Raw genomic sequence first — 19,947 nt, 5'->3', positions numbered from 1 at the left:
AATAAGATTCTGTGTGCTAGTCAAACACAAAGTGGTGTGTAATTGTGAAGTGGGAGGAAAAGGATACAATTTTAATCCTAAATAAAACCTAGCGCCTTGAGTCACCTGAATGGTGATTGGATTACAGACCTGTGTATCATTTAGGTTGCATTCGCACCAGTTCAGTCCGTTTTAAATTAACTCTAGTCCATTTGCCTAGAAAGTCCGGTTCGCTTGGGGAGATGTGATGCTGACTAAAAACCTAGGTTTTTAGGAGGACAAGCATAGTGAACGCCACGCGGACTGGAGACTGCTCCAAAAGCAGGAAGTGGACTGTAGCACAGGGCATTTTGGGTAAGTACAACCAAAATAAATGCGCGAGTCTGGTGCAGGCCGGAGAAATGGCTCATGGTCATTTGCCAAAGACGAGTCCTACAACTGGTAAAATCTCACGTCACTCCAGTTTTGTTTATATTTCATAAAGGAAGTTGTGTTCATCTCTTCTTCAGAGGTTTTCGTGTCGTTCATTCAGTGGTTCTTGGTGCAGTGCCACCACAGGCAAGGGAGTTAATACTGTAGGGTTTCCAAAGGGTTTGGTCCATTTGACGCAGTGCAGCGTGAAAGTGAACTGTACCAGTTGAAAATGTCACCGAGGCCGTATCATGCTGTGGAGTTGTCTTCATTCAGTAGAGACATGAAAGCTGATGAATGAAGTTAAATTCAACTCGATCCCAGAAGAAAACCTGTTGAAGGCTGGATTTACCTGTCTGGAATTTATTTAGGGGTATCAGAGTTTAGTTTGTAAAACATCTCATAATAAAATAAGATCTGTGATTCATAAGGGTGTGAATAATTTCTCCACAATCCACCAAATGAGCCGATGCTCAGGCGTCTCCGTGACATTGGGGCTGATACTTCAGGAGCATCTTCAGCACATCTTTTAGGATTAAATAAGCCAGAACAAAACACTTGTGAACACATCGACCCGGTGACGATTACAAAATGACTGACACTCGCGCATATACACCCCTGCTGGTTCTCAAGGTCGGCCTAACACGGCGCACATACCCTTTTTGTCAATAGCCATCGACTGTGATGTTATTACACACTTTCCTCGCAGCGCGTCCCTGCCATTAGCCCTCTTACAACCATGATCCATTCTGTTTGAAGTGATAATAGCATCTACACTCCTGCCAACAAGCGAAAATGAAAGAGTGAGAGGATGATTGTGGTGTACATGTGGGTCTACGGCCTGCATCCCCCACCCACAGTCTGGCCACAACACACTCCGTCTCCTGCAGTAGCATGACGGTCCATACACTCTCCTGTGCCGTCCATCTGCTCTCTGTCCACTGCCAGCACCGTGCTTATGACGCCTACAGTCCGGCAAGCAAACTGGGACTAAATGGGAAGAGAAGTCAGCCACACTTCCTGTCGATATCCACAGCACACACCGGGTGTTTTCACACCTGATAGTCCAGGAGACTTTGTTCGATTGGGAACTAAAATTGCAACATTTGTTACATTTTCAGCTACTGCAGTTTGCTTGCATGCTGCACTGTGTGAAACGAACAAAACCCTTTGAAAAACCTGTTCACTCTCTCACCTGTGGTGGCGCTGCATCAAGAACCACTGAAGGAAACAATGTGAAAACCCCCGAAAAAGACATGAACACAACTTCCTTCTTTGCAAAATGTAGGCAAAAAATTGAGTGGTGTCAGACTTTAGTGGTTGTAGAATTTCTTTTTTGTCTTTAGTAAAAAACCATGAGCCATTTCTCCCACTAGCCTTAGACTCTTGCATTTGCTTTGGGTATGCTTGTACAGAATGCCCTGCGCCTGAAGACCACTTCCTGCTTTTGGAGCGTCCTCCTCCAATCGGACAGAGACGTATGTGTGTAGCCAGACCAGAGTTCGCTTTTCTGGTATGCATCAGAGTTCGATTCACATCTACCCAAAAGAACCAGACTTTTTAGGCAATCAAACTAGTTTTTGATTAGAGTGGATTTAAGTGGGCTGATTAGTTTGCTTTTCACCTGTCAGAAAATGTTGTTTCAAATTCTATCCTTGTTTGTATTCTTCATGTCATTCATTTGTTTCCCTGTCTGACATTTTCCCTCTCTCCTATGTTTTATCAAACAGAGACTGGCCAACTCCAAAGCCCACACATCACGCTTCATCAGCGCCAACTTGCCCTGCAACAAGTTCAAGAACCGGCTGGTCAACATCATGCCTTTTGAATCCACCCGTGTCTGCCTGCAGCCCATCCGTGGTGTTGAGGGCTCCGACTACATCAACGCCAGCTTCATTGATGGCTACAGGTCAGCAAAGATTAAAAATGGCTTTTTGTCAAGGCAGGACCACTTAGTTTCATATGTTCTCGTAGGCTATATCTAGGACTTTTCTGTCAAGAAAATGTTTTGGTCAGGCATATTCATTATGTTCTTTGACTCGAGACGGTTGAGACTACTGGTAACTTGCTGCTAATATATCCTTGTAAGCTAGCTAGCTTTTTTGCATTTATCCTGGGTAAGTGTAAATTTATCATCAGTTGGCTGAATGATGTTAGTTTTTGCCACTGACGCGCTTCAGTTGCCAGCCCATACGAGGCGATGTGGATTATGGAAGTCTTAAATTTGAGTTGGGGAAACGTGCAGAGACCCCGTGGAAACATTCTGCAGGTTTCAGGGTTTAACATCAGGGACTGGCTCAAGCTGAGCTGCAGGCTGAGCATTGTTGCTATTGCAACTGGTCTAAGAGGTTTTGTGGCAATAATTTTATTCTGTTGCACAAACAAGAAGCTAAAAAAAAGAAAACAGACTCACTTTTTATGAGTTCAAAGCCTGTTTCAGTAACAAGAAGCTGGTGATTGATGCTTTTCAGACCTCAAAAGGAAAGAAGTTTCTGTTGAGTCATAAACTTGAGGGAGATGCTGACTGATTAGAGCTTGCAACTAAATACTTTCTACCCTCGTATCTACAAAACCAGAGTGGCCCCCCTCCTCCCTGATGATTCAGAGGCATGAATCATCTCCAGAGCTTTGTTGGCGCCCCTATCTGAAACAATCGCTCACACTTTTCCCTCTCATAACAAAACAAATGGCTACCTTCATCCTGCATACCTCAGTCAAAGGGATGAAATGTCAGCTGTGAAGTTTGTGGCTCCTTCCTTCAAGTGGTTTTTGTTTTTAAAGTTAAGATAAAGGTGCCGAGGAATGTCTGACAGGAGTCAGTCTGGCTGAAACAGCTTCCTTTGACAATCCCAAACAGGATTTGGACATTGATCAAACTCATCTTCACAGCAGTTGCATTTCTTCTTTATGATGATCAGACAGGATGTAATGCAGGACTTCATTTTCTTTCTGAATCCTCTCTGCCTGCTGAGGATCAGAGTAATTTGCAAAAGTTTTGCAAGGCAGACATGTCATTCAGTTTTGATATATGACCAGAGGTTGGAACTACTGTTACAGTTAGCTTTACGTTAACCTTTCCAATTAGACTCAGCCTGGAAAAACTGCAGGGTTTTACATCATCTGAAGAGGACGAAACGAGGGTTTAATGCAGTCAGGAAAAGTCTGGAATTTTCCAGGTCTGGTTTTAGAATGAGAGTTCAAAACTAAAACGATCTCCTGACCTTCACTTCTTATTCAAAACCAAAACTTTCTGTTTTCCTTCCTTGTTTCCATGTACTACTTCTTGTCTTTCTTTCATGTGTCCTACATCACTCTATTCTTTTTGTATTTTCTTCTTTCAAATCTTTCTTCTGTGCCTTTCTTTTTTGACTTGTATTCTGTTACTGTTTCTTAATCTCTCTCTTGAGTCTTTAGTTTCCATTATCCCACCTTCCTACCTTGTGACCTTTTCTACTTGTTTTCCTCCCTTTTATTTGTCCTTCCTTTTGCCATACCTTCCTTCCTTTCCTCTTGGAGAAGATTAGTATTTTATATTGTAAACTGAAGAACAGAGAACTCTGAAAAAACTCAGGAAATACCACTGCTCTAAATGTTCCATCGTTTTAATTTCAAAGGGATGACCTTTACCTTTTAATTTAAAAACCAATGTCCTAAAGTATCCAGACCCAACTCAGCTTGGACCGTGCCTGTTTTCTGGTGTGAATGATTGTCTAAGGTGACAGATAAAGCCGTATGTGAGCGGATTAAAGCGGCAGCGGGCAGCATCCAGCTGCAAGAGTCATTCCCAGCCCTGTCGATGTGGCTTTTCGTCCGCTGAGCCGCCGCCATGGTGCGTGTCTCTGTGTGCTCTGTGAGTCCAAATTGCTTCCTAGAGGGAAGAAGATGAAAAGGCAGCACTCTGTTTTATATCTCTATAAGTGCGGGGAGTGACAGACAGAGCTGGCTCTTCTGTGGTTTAAGTGAAGGGATGGATTTAGTGAGCGTGAAATGCCATTTAATCCATATGGGGTTCTGCTTCGTATTGGGCCATGACAGCGATGACACCTCCGCTCTCCACCTCCCAACTCCCCCTCTTCTTTCTGCTGCTAATAAGAAGGTGCTCTGCAGAGGCCCACCCCCCTTTGTTGCTGTGTAAATAGTGTAATTGAAGCAGGAGTGTTTGTATTGAAGTGTTTCTTCCCTTCTCCTGCTTTTCTTCATATTCACTTTCTCCCCTTTTCCTTCTTATTTCTTCCTTATTCTCTCTCTTTCCATCTCCTATGCATCCTCCTGCTCTCCCTTCCTAATTTCCCTTCCCGACATCATAGCAGAGACAGACATCCGGGCGGGGACCTGTTGTGTGCACCAGCAGCACTGTGTAATTAAGCCGCTTTTAAAACGCGGGCATGAATAAAAACTAAACGAAGGCCTCCAGTGCCCTTCACCCCGGCGCCTTCAAGAAAAGCCAATAATATACTAAACTAATGAGAGGCGAACCATTGATTCCAGCTCTGCTACAGAGGGCGCTACAGATATGCTCTGATGCAGGCTGGAGTTTTAGCATTGTAATGAGGTTGAAATGAAACAGCATGTCCTGAAGCGCTGCAGTCGTGTGGGATGAGGCGGAGAGGGCTCATCGGGACGCTGCGTGCACAGAAGTCAGGATTGTTGGATGATATTGGTATTGCTTCAGTTTTGGCTGGGGGACATTTTATGAGGAGGTGAAAGAAGTCCGTCCCTTCAGTAAGAACTCTGGCCAATATGGCCTGGATTGTTTCCCTGACCATCCCCATCCTCCTTATGTCTTATCAAATTCCTCTGTCCTGTTTTTTTAAGCATTCAAGCCTGCAGATGCAACAATTTCCAAGGATCTGACACAACCTGGAATACTACCGTTATTGCTCAGATGCAATGAAATCAACTCAGTTGTGAACTAAATATGCTTCACTCGTCTCAACCACTTGGGGGCGCTCACAGAGCATTAAAATTTCAACAACCGATGTCCAGTTAGTGGTTAAATATGTAGAAACATAACCGTATGAGATCCACACCCTTGATCCCAATATGCATGCACTACTCAGAAAAGAAGTATGTCAATGGCAACAGAGGCACTTTAAAGTTGACTTTTTAGATCATTTAAATCTATATTTTGAAAATAATTAAGCCTTAAGCAAGATAAAACAGAACATCTTGGATTTGAACAATTCCTAAAATTAATCATGAGAGGCACGAATTCTAAATGTTTGTACATTTGTAATCTTCAATGAGGCTTACAAGCATGGCAATTAATCCTACATAAGACATTTGTGTGTCTTATGTAGAGATGAGCCAAATAAAATAAATTTTAAAAACACAGTTGGATAGATTTCAGGAAATGTGAAATACATTTAGATAAAATTTGTTTCCAAAAACAAAAAGTGATCCTGAGGATGCGCATAAAATTTGGCAAGAATCCTACTGTAGAGGGTAATGGCCCAACATGTTCAACATGACCACGGTTACCCAAAGTGGGTGTGGCTTATGAACAAAAGTGTAAATGTGGTGATGAAGTGAAATATAATGAAAAACATCTTGTTAAATGTTTTAAATGGACCAGAAAAGTTGATGCCCTCTATCTTCTGGTTTATTTCCAGTGTTTAGTCATTTTAGTTGTTTAAACTGTAAAGTATTGGTTAAGTCAGCTTTTCTTGTGTTACAGAGCACAAAATTACATAGTGAAGACAATTAAAAGGTATTATTTACAAATTTCTTGTTTTTATTACCAGACAAATCAATGGTGGGATTTTCGAGAATTTCTGAATGAGTGTCTACCCATGAAAGTCTACCGTGAAAGGAAGTGGAGAGTCCTTTCAGCTTGAAGGCGCATATTTCTCTTTAGGAGTAAAAAAAAAGGGCATTTATATAAAAAAATCTGTGCAGCTTGAACACTACATCTGTTCAAACTGCAGTGATTTTGAAAAAGGCTCTTTTCAGACCAACATTAAGTTGCCATCAGGTAAAAGCTCAGAAACCACTTCCCTTAAGCCGTTTCTTTCTAAGTTTTGTTTGGTCAATGATCTAGTAAGTCGACCTGAGAGGAAGAAAAAGAGGGAGGTGCGCTGGGTGAGGCATGGGTGGGGTTAGACTTCATAATGGGGACTTGGTCCCCTTTTAGAACTGCTTGCAATTAGTTTGTTTTTTTATTTGTCCTTTCTTTTCAGCTTTGGCAAAATCATATCGTGGGTCTGATTGCTCTACACAGATTTCCCTACAAAAAGGGGGAAAATGAAATATTTCTCCTTGTTGCAAAGGCAACAAAGTGACCAGTTGTGACAGTTAGGAAGGGGTAATTTCCTCCCATCTTCAGCTATGAGACCTACATGGCCCTATGATGGCCAGCTGGAAAGAGCACTGCTCACTCCTCCAGCTCCTTCTCTCTGTGCTTTGCAGATCTTTTTTTCCCTCCTAATTTTAATTTGATTCCGTCTCTTCCTGTATCCTCTCCTCTCTGTATTTGTACGAGCGAGGCCCTGAGCATATTCTAATCTCCCGGTTCCATATTAGTGCCTCGCCTGCAGCACCTTCATTAGCTGTTCAGCCACGGCTCAGGGTGTGTGTGCGTGCTTCGGCGGCAGCAGCGCATCTGAATACACATGCAGAGCTGCTGCTCTGATAAATACCTACACCTGAATGCAGGTTTACATGTGCGGCAAACATATGCAAGTGTGTCTGCGTGCAATTATGCATGCACTTCTGCACTGGCTTTCTTCTTGCTGGTGATAAGAACACTGCTGCCACCTGCTGGTCAACCAGAGAACTGCTCAGGCTGAGCAAAGTCACGTAGGACAGCAGCACTGTTCTGGCATCTCAGAGGATGAGCTCATCTCCAGTTTGGTGAGCATATCGAGTGTCCTCCCTCCCTAATACATGATTGGGTTACAAAGAGGGAAAGAGAGAGAGACGGCGCGATCTATACAAGCTAGAATTGCTCAAAGAGGAGAGTGACCATGAATTATTTACTATGTATATTATGAACAAGAAAAATCTTTGTCATCCTCAGTTCTACAAACCTTTGCATTTAAAGAATGAACAGAACGATTATCTTTCTCATTCTTGCATTTATCCCCATCATATTTATATCTCCACTATTCTCTTGCAGCTTCTCTATTTTGGTTTCGGAAATTTCTTTGGAGATAAAGAGCAGCGAGTCCATCCAACTGGCCAAATGTATTGCAGTTCAACAAAAACTAAATTCAGATTTAAATATAAGCCAGTGAGCAGGGCTTAGGTTGCTCTACAACAAGACTGATTGAACGCTTTGATCTAAAAGTGGTGGTTCTATAAATAAAGGAAATGCTTCAGTAGCCCTGTGGGTTTAGAATAACATTATAGACTTAACAAGAATATAAAAGCAGCAGCTACAACCTTTGATAGTCACTACTTAATTAAATATACACACAGATAAATCTGAATGTTTTAAATATTTCTGGATCAGTCAATTTTCTGCAACTGATGTGTTTCTACCAATCTATATCATGGTTTAACAGGCCACAATCAAAGTCAATTTATTCTGGGTCTCAAATGAAGTTAGATCCATATTGAGAAATTATGATTACCCCATTTTTATACATATGTGATGCATTCATCAAATAGTTTGACTAATGAATTATTGTAATCTTCCATGCAGGTTGAACAGTTTGTTTATTTTTTGATATTGCTATAAGAAAATTCTGTGGCTGACTAATGATGCAGGTGTCTGTATGTGAAGATAAAGGACTATTTCCCTTTTTTAAAGAGAATCCTTGGATTTTATTTATTATCTTAAGTTTAAAATTTAAAGAATTGTAAAAGGTTTCCAGTCAGATGACCCTACTGTGGCAAAGTGGAGGATAGTTCAGTTAGCATTTGCTAACCTTTTTACAGCAGCTCCTCTTAAAGGTTCTTCCTGTAGTTATTGCTTTGTAATACGCTTCATAATGTCTGTTGTAAAAGTGCCGTAAAGTTGATATTGATTCCCTGTAACGTTTATTGGTTTTGCTCTCTGTGTATTTTCACCTTCAGACAGCAGAAAGCCTACATCGCCACACAGGGACCCCTGAGTGAGACCACCGAGGATTTCTGGAGGATGCTGTGGGAGCACAACTCCACCATCGTGGTCATGCTCACCAAGCTACGAGAAATGGGCCGGGTAATACAAAAACTCTCACGCCCCAAAACACCACAGATACGCCGCCCTGTAAGGGCAGCGAAGCGTTTCAGGCAGACGATAGCCATCTCCAGCAGGCCGGCTCGCCCCGGCTAAGCCGCTGAGCTGGGCTACTCAAATATTAATTCATTCCAGACCTGAACAATAACTGCGGCTCAAAGTTTACCTCCTTATCAGCGCGGCTCGGAGGGTTCAAATCGGGCCGCCTTGGTGTCAGATTTGTCAATATCTGGGTCCATTCCAAGCATGCCGATAACTCCAGTAGCCTGTGCTTTAAAATGAGACCTGTTGAAGGCAGAGTTTGTTCTTATTTGGCCGCTTTGAATGTAACATTCTGATGGAAAATCTTTGGACACTGTTCCATAATTATGATTGAAATATTTAGGAATTCCTTGGTTGTTCCCATTCTCACCGAGGTAGATAAGAGATTAGTTGTTTCATCATGGACATGTTCAGTGCCTTGCTAGAGTCTTTTTCAAAGTTTTATTGGATTAGAACTTTAGGTGTTACGGTCTCTGGTCCGCTTGGCATTCACAAATGCATTCAAACCGTGCCAGAGTTTTTTTGGGCCGTTGAAGTGAACTCCGGTGCAGTTCGAATGCCAAGCGGGCTGGAGACCGCTCCAAAAGTAGGAAGCAGACAACAGTGCAGAGCATTCTGGGTAAGTAAAACCAAAACAAACTCCTGTGTCTGGCTCTACCGGGACCAATGGCTTGTAGTTGTCTGCCAAAGACAAAAGAGAAATCCCACAACCGCTAAAATCTGACTCCACTCCATTTTTGTTTACATTTTGTGAAGTAGGAAGTTGTGTTCAGGTCTTCTTCTGATGTTTTTGGGTCATTTCCTTCAGTAGTTATATAAGCGAGGAGGTGAACAGGAGTTTGTAAGGGTTTGGTTTGTCGGTGCAGCTTAAAAGTGAACCGCAGCAAATGAAAATGTAATAAATGTTGCAATTTTGATCCCCAAATGTACCAGACTATCAAGTGTGAAAACACCCTTAGTGTCACTTTCATTCAACAGGCCATAAAGGACAGACCTGTACAAAGCACGAGTGGTATGAATACTTTTGCAAGCTGCTCTATTATGTCACCTCATGTGTAGAAGTAGACAATTAGAAGAAGTTACCTAAACGTCAATCTGCTCCTTTAAAGGCAAAATCTGCAGAAGCGTTTTGGTCCCCCATCAAATTAATTTGAGCCGTTTCTGCTGATGATTTAGGCGATTCTGACATTACTCAGCCGCACAGCTACGGCTTTCATCACCCTCTCAACCATAAGCGGCGCTGATAGAAATAAAAGCCCTCATGATTGTAGTTAAGAACACTAACAAATTATGTAAATATTTTGCCAACGAAGATGAATCGGTTTTTCTAAACCATAGATTAGTCTTTTGGGATTCTCTTTTGTGAGCAGAGACATTTCCATCGCTGAAAATGATTAATAACTTCCAGTAAGCCACATGTGATCACAAGGCAGTCATTAAGTGAGAATGAAAAAGTGGGTTTTTCTTCCATCCAGAAGGATTTTGTTGAAAATTTCTTTTTTCTTGCAGGAGAAGTGTCATCAGTACTGGCCAGCAGAGCGTTCCGCCAGGTACCAGTACTTTGTGGTGGATCCAATGGCTGAGTACAATATGCCTCAGTACATCCTCAGAGAGTTCAAAGTCACAGATGCCAGGGTACGTTGAGAGAAAAAAAAAAAAAGAAGTGTCTGTGGGCTTCCTTCAAAATCCCCAGCAACTCTCAGAAATCCAAGCATCCAACCAGAATCTCTCCTCACTTTAGCTCTCATCAGAAACAGCAGCAGTGATCAGAACGCGTCCCGTGTTATTTTTCCTGACAGGCTGACACCCAGTGAATGCGCCGTGTTTACCCAGATTTAGAAACAGTAGGCTTGCTCTATAGATTGTCTTTGGTGTGTGTGGATGTGTGTGATTTGCTGTGAAAATACATGAAAAGCACATGCTTAGGTCCCTGAGGGGGGGCAGTACTGGAACTCCCTGTGATGCAGTAGTTTCAATGTGCTATAAATACACCTCAGTGTCATCTGAAGGCTCCCACGGCTGCCGCACTCTAATCCCACATCCACTTCTTCTTTTATATACATGTGGCTCACAGTCTTGGCTTCTAAATGTATGCTTTCACAGCACAAACATGGAGGCCATTTAAAGTGATTATATTTTAAACAAAAAGGCAAATTCTGGACAAACGGGAGAAAAAAATGCCTCTGAGCTGCAGCCTGCTGGTTTCGTCTCCCATCTTGGATGTCGGCTTTATTTAAATCACAACCCAGGTGGAAATTAGATGCACTCACATAGACCTCAACTTGGACCTCTGACTTGCTGGGGGGTTTTTGGTTTTTTTTTTTTTATTGCGCTATCTGCAAATAACAGCCCGGTTCAACCGTACTGAAAATCCATATCTGTGCCCGTCAGGATGGACAATCCAGAACAATCCGCCAGTTCCAGTTCACCGACTGGCCTGAGCAGGGAGTGCCAAAAACTGGAGAGGGCTTCATCGATTTCATTGGACAAGTGCACAAAACTAAGGAGCAGTTTGGACAAGATGGACCAATCACTGTACACTGCAGGTAAGAAAGGAGCAACATTTGTAACTGATAACTCTACTTTCCGGACTAAATAACTCAAGAGTAGGACCGCAACTAATGATTAACTTAGAAATCGATTATTCTGTCGATTAATAAGATAAAAAAAATTTACACATTCTGCAGATTTTCATTTACATCTTAAGCCTTTTTATGCAATATTAGAAATACATTAAAAGCTGCAAATAAATAAGTTACTTGTTTAAATAAGAACATTTTATTTTATATGCAATTACACAGCATTCATTTAGTGAACGTTTGATCATTTGCAGCAAAGGATGCATCTGGAGCTTGATGAAGTGTGCTTAAAGTGTGGTTTGTGTCATGAAATTAACCAATTTAAATGAACTCTAACCTTTTTAAAAAGAAGAGTGGCCAAAGAGAAAGCAAAGGTAATGCTAGATACAGCATGAAGTGTAGTAAAATAACACAAAGTGACTGATTCTTTGATAAAAGCCAAAAACCTGAACATGACGAGCCAGAATCTAGACGATGCTGATGAGCCGGGCCTGAACAAAGCAGAGGAGGAGAAGAAATGGAGAACAGCTGAAACTGTCAGAATTAAAATTAAAACATAACAAGCTGGTGGAGTCTCAGAGAGCCTGCAGCGAGATTATCAGACAAGGATTAGAAAGGCGAACCTCTGCTTCACCTTTTAAATACAGTCATTTGTTAGCAATCTGGGCTTTAATCATGCAGTCTCTCATAGCGTCATCATTATCTCTGACAGTCTCCTACTCAAAATTCATCATTTATATTCGTGGCCTCCGTGGTAATTACTCTAACTTTTATTTGCTTTATTGTGAGCCGTTGCTAATGTACCTGCAGTGTCTCCCCTCCGGAATTCAGTAAACCAGAAGCAATAAAACTAAAATGACTTTTTAGAGAGTTTTTCTTTTTTGCCCTCTGAGAAATTTCCAGCATCCATCATGCGAGATGTCATGGCAAATGCAGTAATGAATGTGTGTGTGTGTGTGTTTTCACAGTGCTGGGGTAGGCAGGACCGGAGTCTTCATCACCCTCAGCATCGTGCTGGAGCGGATGAGGTATGAGGGCGTGGTGGATCTCTTCCAGACGGTGAAGACGCTCCGCACCCAGCGGCCCGCCATGGTGCAGACTGAGGTCAGGACGACGCGCTGATGCTCAGGATGTTGTTCAGACTTTAATGCGTACTCAGACAGGATGCTGTTTGAAAGTTAATGCTGGAATCGCTGCGAGATTCAAGACTGATGCTGTCCAAAGTGTCCTCCTTTAAAGGATGGGCTGCACAACAACAAAGACTTAGTGACAAATCCCACTTTAATAGAGGCTTTAGTGGTGCAGCAGGAATCCCACAACAAACTCATGCCGCGTTATCAGATTTTTTTTTATCAAATACATGAACTCTGTAGCAGACAAAGGATATTAAAACTAATCTTAGGAAGGATTTAAATGTTTTTGGTTTTTAGATTTGCCAAAACGACTCCAGACGTGTTGTTACCTCTAAACCCGGAGATATACTGAGTTCACTGGGATTTTATGCGATAGATCAACACAAAGCAGAGCATACTGTGAAAGTGAATCAAAATATGCATGATTTTCTGAGTATTTATACAGAAATGTAGGCAAATTAGGATAACTCCCATTTTCAGGTTTTGCTACAAATCTGGGTCCTAAAACATGAACATGTTTTTATCTACAGCAGGCATCTTCAACTCCAGGTATCCTGCAACCTTTAGATGGTCTAACACACCTGAATCAAATGGACTAGATAAAACTAAAAACAATAAATATCAAACAAATTTTTGTATTTTTAGTTTAAATTTGCCGGTTTTGGCCTCCAAGGCAAACAGTTTGGACACCACTGCCCTGAAATTTGAATACTTGAGACCCCCTCTAATATTGCTTACTAGTATCTATTTTATTAGTTCAAATTCTGTATGTAACTTAACATGCATCAAAACAAACAGTGGAAATCGTCTTAGCAGCCGATCCTTCTTATTTCCACTCTTGTGGGAACAGCCAATCAGCACCAAGGGAAATGAATGGTGCTGCTACATTGGCTGCTTTACAATCACCAGCCAATAGCTTGTTAAGCAGCATTGTGCCGTGGTATTTACGCCTCCCAAGCTGCATTTTCTGTCAAATAATTTTTATTTGCTTTACTTTCTGTTGGTTTATCACAAGCTCAATAATTATGAATAATCACGAGGCAGTGTATCGTGGGATTGTGGGAACTATTAGTTGACTTAGAGGGGAATCAGAACACCTACTCACTTCTTTTTCCTCCTTCCCACCAGGACCAGTACCAGCTGTGCTACAGGGCAGCACTGGAGTACCTGGGGAGCTTTGACCACTATGCAACGTAACCACTCTCCCACCGAAGCAGCTTTCCCCGGTCAGACCTCTCAGGAGTGTGCCAAGTGTCCCATTTCAGCCGCCATCCATCCAATCACTTGACCCCCCCCAAACCCGCCCCGTCCCAACTCTCGACCCCTAGCTCCCGGAGAACGGGACGAGCTCGCCGCCATCCGTCAAGGGTTTTCCAACTAATCACAGAGATATACGTCGAGATCACCAACCGCCCGATATGTTTTGCTTTAAAGATGACAGAAACAGCGACGACTCTTGTACAGACGCGACAGAGCAGATTCCTGTCGAAGCCAAACCTCCCTGATTGTCAAAGGCTACTGGTAGCACAAAGAGAGCATCCTCTCTGTTTTCATCCTTTTGTTGATTTGTCAATATGATTCATTATGACAAGTTATTGTTTCAGTATACTTTTTTATGTTGTTTTTATTAATCATTTTAACATCAGACATTTCTTTTTTTTGTTGTTGTTTCAAACTGCTCAGAGGAGCAAGCATTATATTCATAATCGTTTTTAGGATACGTTAGCACAGGAGGACATGTGTTTTTAACATGCCTCTCAATACTAATACAAGAGGACCACTGTTGTCCAAGCTGCTTTCAGGTTTCTTTTATTGTTGTTTTGATTTTCTCATAGTTCCTTATGGTCGTTGTCAGTTCAACAACTCGAATTGCCTTTTCACTTGCCGTTACGAAAATCAACTTTGAGATTTGATTCGAGAACACAGACTTGCTGTAGTCGTCCCTCTGTAATCGCAGCAGAACGCTGAAACACAAGTCACACGAGGAGCACAGAAATGCGAAGCACATCACTTCTGTTTTTGTTTGAATTTTTCCTTTTTTTAGGTTTGTTTTTCATCAGAAGCCTATGGCATTGAGGCCTTCATGCTCCACAGCGGAGAACTTACCTGAAGAAAGCAGACTTTTGTACCCAAGGGGTAGGCGACAGGAAAACACAAAAACTCACGATCTCTGAATAAAGTCGAGATGCTCTTCAAGTCCCTCCCCACGTCCTCGCTTCTCGCCATCGAGCTCAATCGGGTTCGCCAAGCGGAAGAGGTTCGTTATGGGTTGGGGGAGCCGAGCCATCAGCATCGGTACTTGTACAGAATCAACCATTCCTACAGAGGGACAGAAACTCAGCCCTTTGGACTGAAACCTGATATTTTATACAGAAATAGAACTCTAAATATATATATATATACACATATATATAATTATGACTGATTATATATATGTACAATTACACATAGATATATACACAGCTTCAAAAATATATTGTTAAAAAGGAATATTTCTGCTGATCTACCTAGAGACAGAGCCTGCTGTCCTAGAGTGTGTATTAATGGAGACACCATTGTATCTACTGTACTACCATTGTAACTTCAACAGCTGGTTGTCCATGTGAGGAAACAGCACAACCCCACCTCTCCCCTCAAGCATCATCAAAGCTGACAACTCTTCACTGGGCGAGCACACACCTTCTACTACACGACCCGCGGGAACAGCAGCGTCCGATCCAACCGGGTCGAGGAGAGGAAAGAGGGGGAGGACCTTAAAAACAAAAAAAATGTTCATTTCTACCTTGTGAATGCTTAGTGCTGTAGGGGTTCAATCTGTTGTACACACAGTCTGTTTTCTATCTGTTGATAAAGAACTGGAACTAAAGAATCAACTGTTGATGAAATGAAAAAGAAAAACCTTGATGTTAATAAAGTTAAATAATTGGGTTTTTGTACAAAGACCGGCTTTGAATGCTTTGATTCTTGGTTTGAATTTTTACAATGTCTGCATGGTGAAAGTACTTTTTAGATCATCACCTCGTAATGATTTTCAATTTTGCTTCTGCATAAAACCACCAAAGGCTTGTCTGATTTATTTGTTGATCAAAAATCTATTTTGAGTTTTAGTGTGCTTCTGTGTACAGTAATCTTTTACAGCATTAGCATTTTCTCAGACTGAATAACCAAGTACTTTTATGTAGAGAGGGAAAAGAAGAAAAAAACTTATTTTAGATAATACAATTATCACACCAACAATTACACATAAATGTAACTAAAGCATTTTCGCCATTACACATCGGCTCTTAACTTCAAACAATGCTAACTGTACCAATATTAAAAGCTGCCTCAGATGTTCTTCAGCATGGACCACCTACAATGAAATGAATCTAATGGAATAAGGGATTATGTTCTATTCTTTTGTGTAATTTTGTTTAAACTACAGGCTTTAAATTTTGTAAAATACTCAAATCAAGTGGCCTCATTCAATGAAACCGTTTCTTGCCAAGTTAGATCTTAAGCTCAAATAATAAAAAAAAGAAATAAGATGTCACATTAAAACTCAATTTTTACAATGCATATATTTTTAAAAAACTGTAGGATAATTTTTTGGCTCTGGGAAAATGTTATGTTGGAAGCAAAGGCAAAAACTGTTCTGTGCTGAAAGATTGTTGACCAATGGTCAACAAACTTAACTAGTAGTCTACTATATCCTGTTTAACTATGGCTTCATTTTGCTGAGATTAGAGACCACAGCCACAAACACTTAATCCCTCCAAAAACAGCCATAGCTGCCTATTTTAACAGTTCAAATATAAAAATGTATCTTAATATGCATTAATACACACAATGGAAACCATTTTAGAGTTACTGCAGATGCTAACATCCTTCCTCATCTCCACTCTTGGAGGCAAAGCTAACCAGTACCAAGGAAAATGCTTTGAGTTGTAGCATCTCAGTTGCTAAAGATCAAGAATAGGCGGGATGTAAATACTTGATATTTAAGTATTTATAGGCATTACACTCAAAATCCTTACCAAATAATCATTTGTGATTAATGTATTTCATGCAATGATAATCTGATGGAAACTTGACATAATGTGCTGCTGTAGTAAAAATATTAAGGGAGGTAAGGAAATGTTTAAACTTGTTAAAATGGACCAAACTTTTACTATTATTACCACTGCAATAAAAGGGAAGTTATGTTCGGGCTTTTTTTAACAAAAACAACATATTGTTAACAGGGAAGCCAATAAGTGTGGAAAGCAGTCCATTCTTGGAGAAAAATACTATTATTTACCAAATAGATAAAATCATCTTAACGTTTTCAGAGTTTTCAGCCACATCTACCAGCCTGCTGCGACAAAACTGAGATTGTTCAGTTGTCATCATGACGGCTTAATCATTTCTTAAAAGAACGTCTCTCTTCACATCAGAGAGACAGCATAATTTGTGTTTTTGTCTTTGCTCCCGTCACATGTCTGGTGGGGGTGAGCTGTCCTTGGGAAAAGTGATGCTATTTGTTTCCATACACCAGTAAGAAGTGGCCAAAATCTCAATCTGATGACAGTGTTTGAAATGTTTTATCCATGGAGATTTTAAAAACAGGGCTGCACAGTGGCGCAGTTGGTAGCACTGTTGCCTTGCAGCAAGAAGGTCCTGGGTTCGATTCCCGGCCGGGGTCTTTCTGCATGGAGTTTGCATGTTCTCCCTGTGCATGCGTGGGTTCTCTCCGGGTACTCCGGCTTCCTCCCACAGTCCAAAAACATGACTGTCAGGTCAATTGGTTTCTCTAAATTCTCCCTAGGTGTGAGTGTGTGTGCATGGTTGTTTGTCCTGTATGTCTCTGTGTTGCCCTGCGACAGACTGGCGACCTGTCCAGGGTGTACCCCGCCTCTCGCCCGGAACGTAGCTGGAGATGGGCACCAGCAACCCTCCCGACCCCATTAGGGACAAGGGTGAACAGAAAATGGATGGATGGATTTTAAAAACACACTCAGAAGTTGGTTCAGCTCAAGAGGAACAGAGTCGCCAACCAAGATAACGCTTAGCGACAGAATTGCAATTTTAAATCTCAACCCGCTTACTATTTTCATAACAGGAGATAAAAGGATTTTCAGGTCCTCAAGCGATTTCTTTGTAGGTTTTCCTAATATTTCACTGTTATTCAGATTATTTTAGACATATTTTCCACATACTACAGTAATCCACAGAGTTCAGAAAACTTCAAATAGTAAGATCCTCCTGTATTTCCACTAATCAATCAGGTCTGGAAATCTTTTGTACATAGCCTTGGTTCTCAAATTGCAGCGCTTAGACTGCCTTTAATGGAACTTAGCAGAAATGTCGCTGTGCTTACTTGTAAGAGAATATAAAACTAATAAGCAACAACAGCAAATACATTTAAAAACAGCTCAATCACAGTGGTGCACCTTCAGAAACGAAAATGAGGAAACCTTGAGCTCTCCCTTTACAAACAGTAAATCAGAAATAGGTGGAGACGCCTAATTATTCTGATTCATCACCTCTGGGTCTGATGCTCAATGACTAACTTTGAATATGCCAACTACTAATACCATGTAAAAAATAGTAATGTATGACTACATTTCATAATTTCACACACCCAACGTAACTCTCCTGTTCCAAACCTTGGCTGAGGTACAATTGTGAGTTAACGTTTATGCTAGGCTACTTGCATATCAAATCTAGTAAGACATTTTTTACTTCCAAACCTTAAAGCAATATGTTAACTAACGGGGGAATACTGTACATATTACATCAAACAGGGACATTGGTCTCAATTTAAGAGGTCTGTTTCACATTTTAAAACTGGTTGGATTTGGTATCTTATATGCTAGGCTAACTACTATTAGCATATACATTTAATTTAGTGTCTACAGCAGCCTCATGTTAAACTCAATGAGGTTTCATAGTACTGTATATAAATGCTGTAAAAATTCAATCATACCAAACCCAACAGGTCAGATCCATGCTTAAAAACCAGATTGATAAGCAAACTACCATTAACATTTAAAAGGTGATACTTTTTTTTAACTTTCAAAGTACAAAAGTATTATACTTTTGTACTTTACTTACTGTAAATATGTCAACTAATGGAGGCTTCTGTAGCAATGTACATACTGTCAAAAAATATACTGCTCAAAAAAATAAAGGGAACACTTAAACAACACAATATAACTCCAAGTAAATCAAACTTCTGTGAAATCAAACTGTCCACTTAGGAAGCAACACAGATTGACAATCAATTTCACCTGCTGTTGTGCAAATGGAACTTTGTACAGAACAAAGTATTCAATGAGAATATTTCTTTCATTCAGATCTAGGATGTGTTATTTGAGTGTTCCCTTTATTTTTTTGAGCAGTGTATATTAAAAGTGATTATGTATTTCTTCCACAATGGAAAATATAACATTTTGATATCTACACATAAAGCTGACTTTTTATCTAGAAATCAAACCTTAAGTAATATGCTAATTTCTTCTTTAAAAACTATCATATTTCTTTATTTCATTTACACAGCCACTACTATTTTGTGTCCAATAGCAATGAATCCAATCTTTCCCCCCCTCCATTTCTTTGTGTTTTCAATACATAACAATGAATTTATTGTTATGTATAACATGTGCTTCATTTAGAGCACATGAACCATTGCGCTCTAAATGCCTTTTCCAGTCTCTGCCTTCTCAAACCGTTCCCACAGCAGAGCAGTAGAGCTTGATTTCTGCTAAATGCACCACCTTCTGCAAACAACCTGGAATGAGAAACATGTCAGAGACAGTGAAGAACACTGTTGATTCTTAAGTGGCTGAAATCTCTGTTTGCTGCTGACGTGTAACAAATGAGTCACAAAGAGATTTTATAAGATTTTCAAGCAGCTCTGGTATTTTGCTATGAAAACACCAACTGCCATTTAAACATGATAAAAACCCACCCACCTTAGCTTTGAGTTTCATAGAATTACCAAAATCTACTTTTGCAAAATATTTAATGTATTTTGGGTTCAGAACTCCTTCCTCTCTCTTAATCTCTGCTTCCCTAAATGCTTCAAATTCACAGTCTCCCTTTCAGCAGAATTTCATACCTCCATACAGACTGACAGCATATAATCCGGGGGGGATTGCATTCATATGATTGGTTTGCGTTCGTATCATACATGTATCATACATAAGAACAAGGACCTTTCTTAAAGCAAATGAATGTTAAGTGATAGATTTGTTGCTCTTGGCCTGCCGACTCAGATGAATCATATCTGAGGACGTGAGAACACAAAGCAGAACATAAAGCTGGATTTAAGTGACAGGTTTTGTTTACACTTAAATGCTTCTATAGACCGCACAGCATTGTGTACGTTGGAATTAAGCAGAATCATATTTCTGATTCAATTGTGCTCTCGACTCTAAACTGCACTGCAGAAACTCACACCTCTAATGGTGTTGCTGCTCTTTTGTGTCGGCGCGCTGCTGTTATCTCTGCTGTGCAGCTTAGCTTTGCCGCTAATAATATTCACTTCATGACAGCTAATAGTGTGCCCACATGAAGCTCATTTGTAGCAGAGTAAATTGTTTTGACTGCAAGTTCTCTCCGTTTTTGTGAGGCTGCATTGTGTTGGGCAGAATTCTGGCTGTGGCATTTTACAAAA

General features: G+C 40.7%; 1 protein-coding gene across 18 annotated transcripts in view; it reads left to right on the top strand.

Annotated features, from left to right (window-relative positions):
- Positions 1-15,261, top strand: part of LOC114147024 (protein tyrosine phosphatase receptor type F) — a 240,532-nt gene extending 225,271 nt beyond the window's left edge. For all 18 annotated transcript variants that reach the window (XM_028021538.1, XM_028021537.1, XM_028021536.1 and 15 more), the window contains 6 exons: positions 2,121-2,299; positions 8,410-8,536; positions 10,106-10,231; positions 10,988-11,142; positions 12,144-12,279; positions 13,437-15,261. In XM_028021538.1, coding sequence (XP_027877339.1) covers positions 2,121-2,299; positions 8,410-8,536; positions 10,106-10,231; positions 10,988-11,142; positions 12,144-12,279; positions 13,437-13,505 — 792 coding nt within the window. In that variant the 3' untranslated portion in view covers positions 13,506-15,261. The remainder of the gene's footprint in view (positions 1-2,120; positions 2,300-8,409; positions 8,537-10,105; positions 10,232-10,987; positions 11,143-12,143; positions 12,280-13,436) is intronic.
- Positions 15,262-19,947: the final 4,686 nt, after the last annotated feature.

Source organism: Xiphophorus couchianus, chromosome 6 (genome assembly GCF_001444195.1).
Source record: "Xiphophorus couchianus chromosome 6, X_couchianus-1.0, whole genome shotgun sequence".
Lineage (NCBI taxonomy): Eukaryota > Metazoa > Chordata > Actinopteri > Cyprinodontiformes > Poeciliidae > Xiphophorus > Xiphophorus couchianus.
The sequence above is the reverse complement of the archived record's forward strand: the minus strand, read 5'-3'. Positions and strand labels throughout refer to the sequence as shown.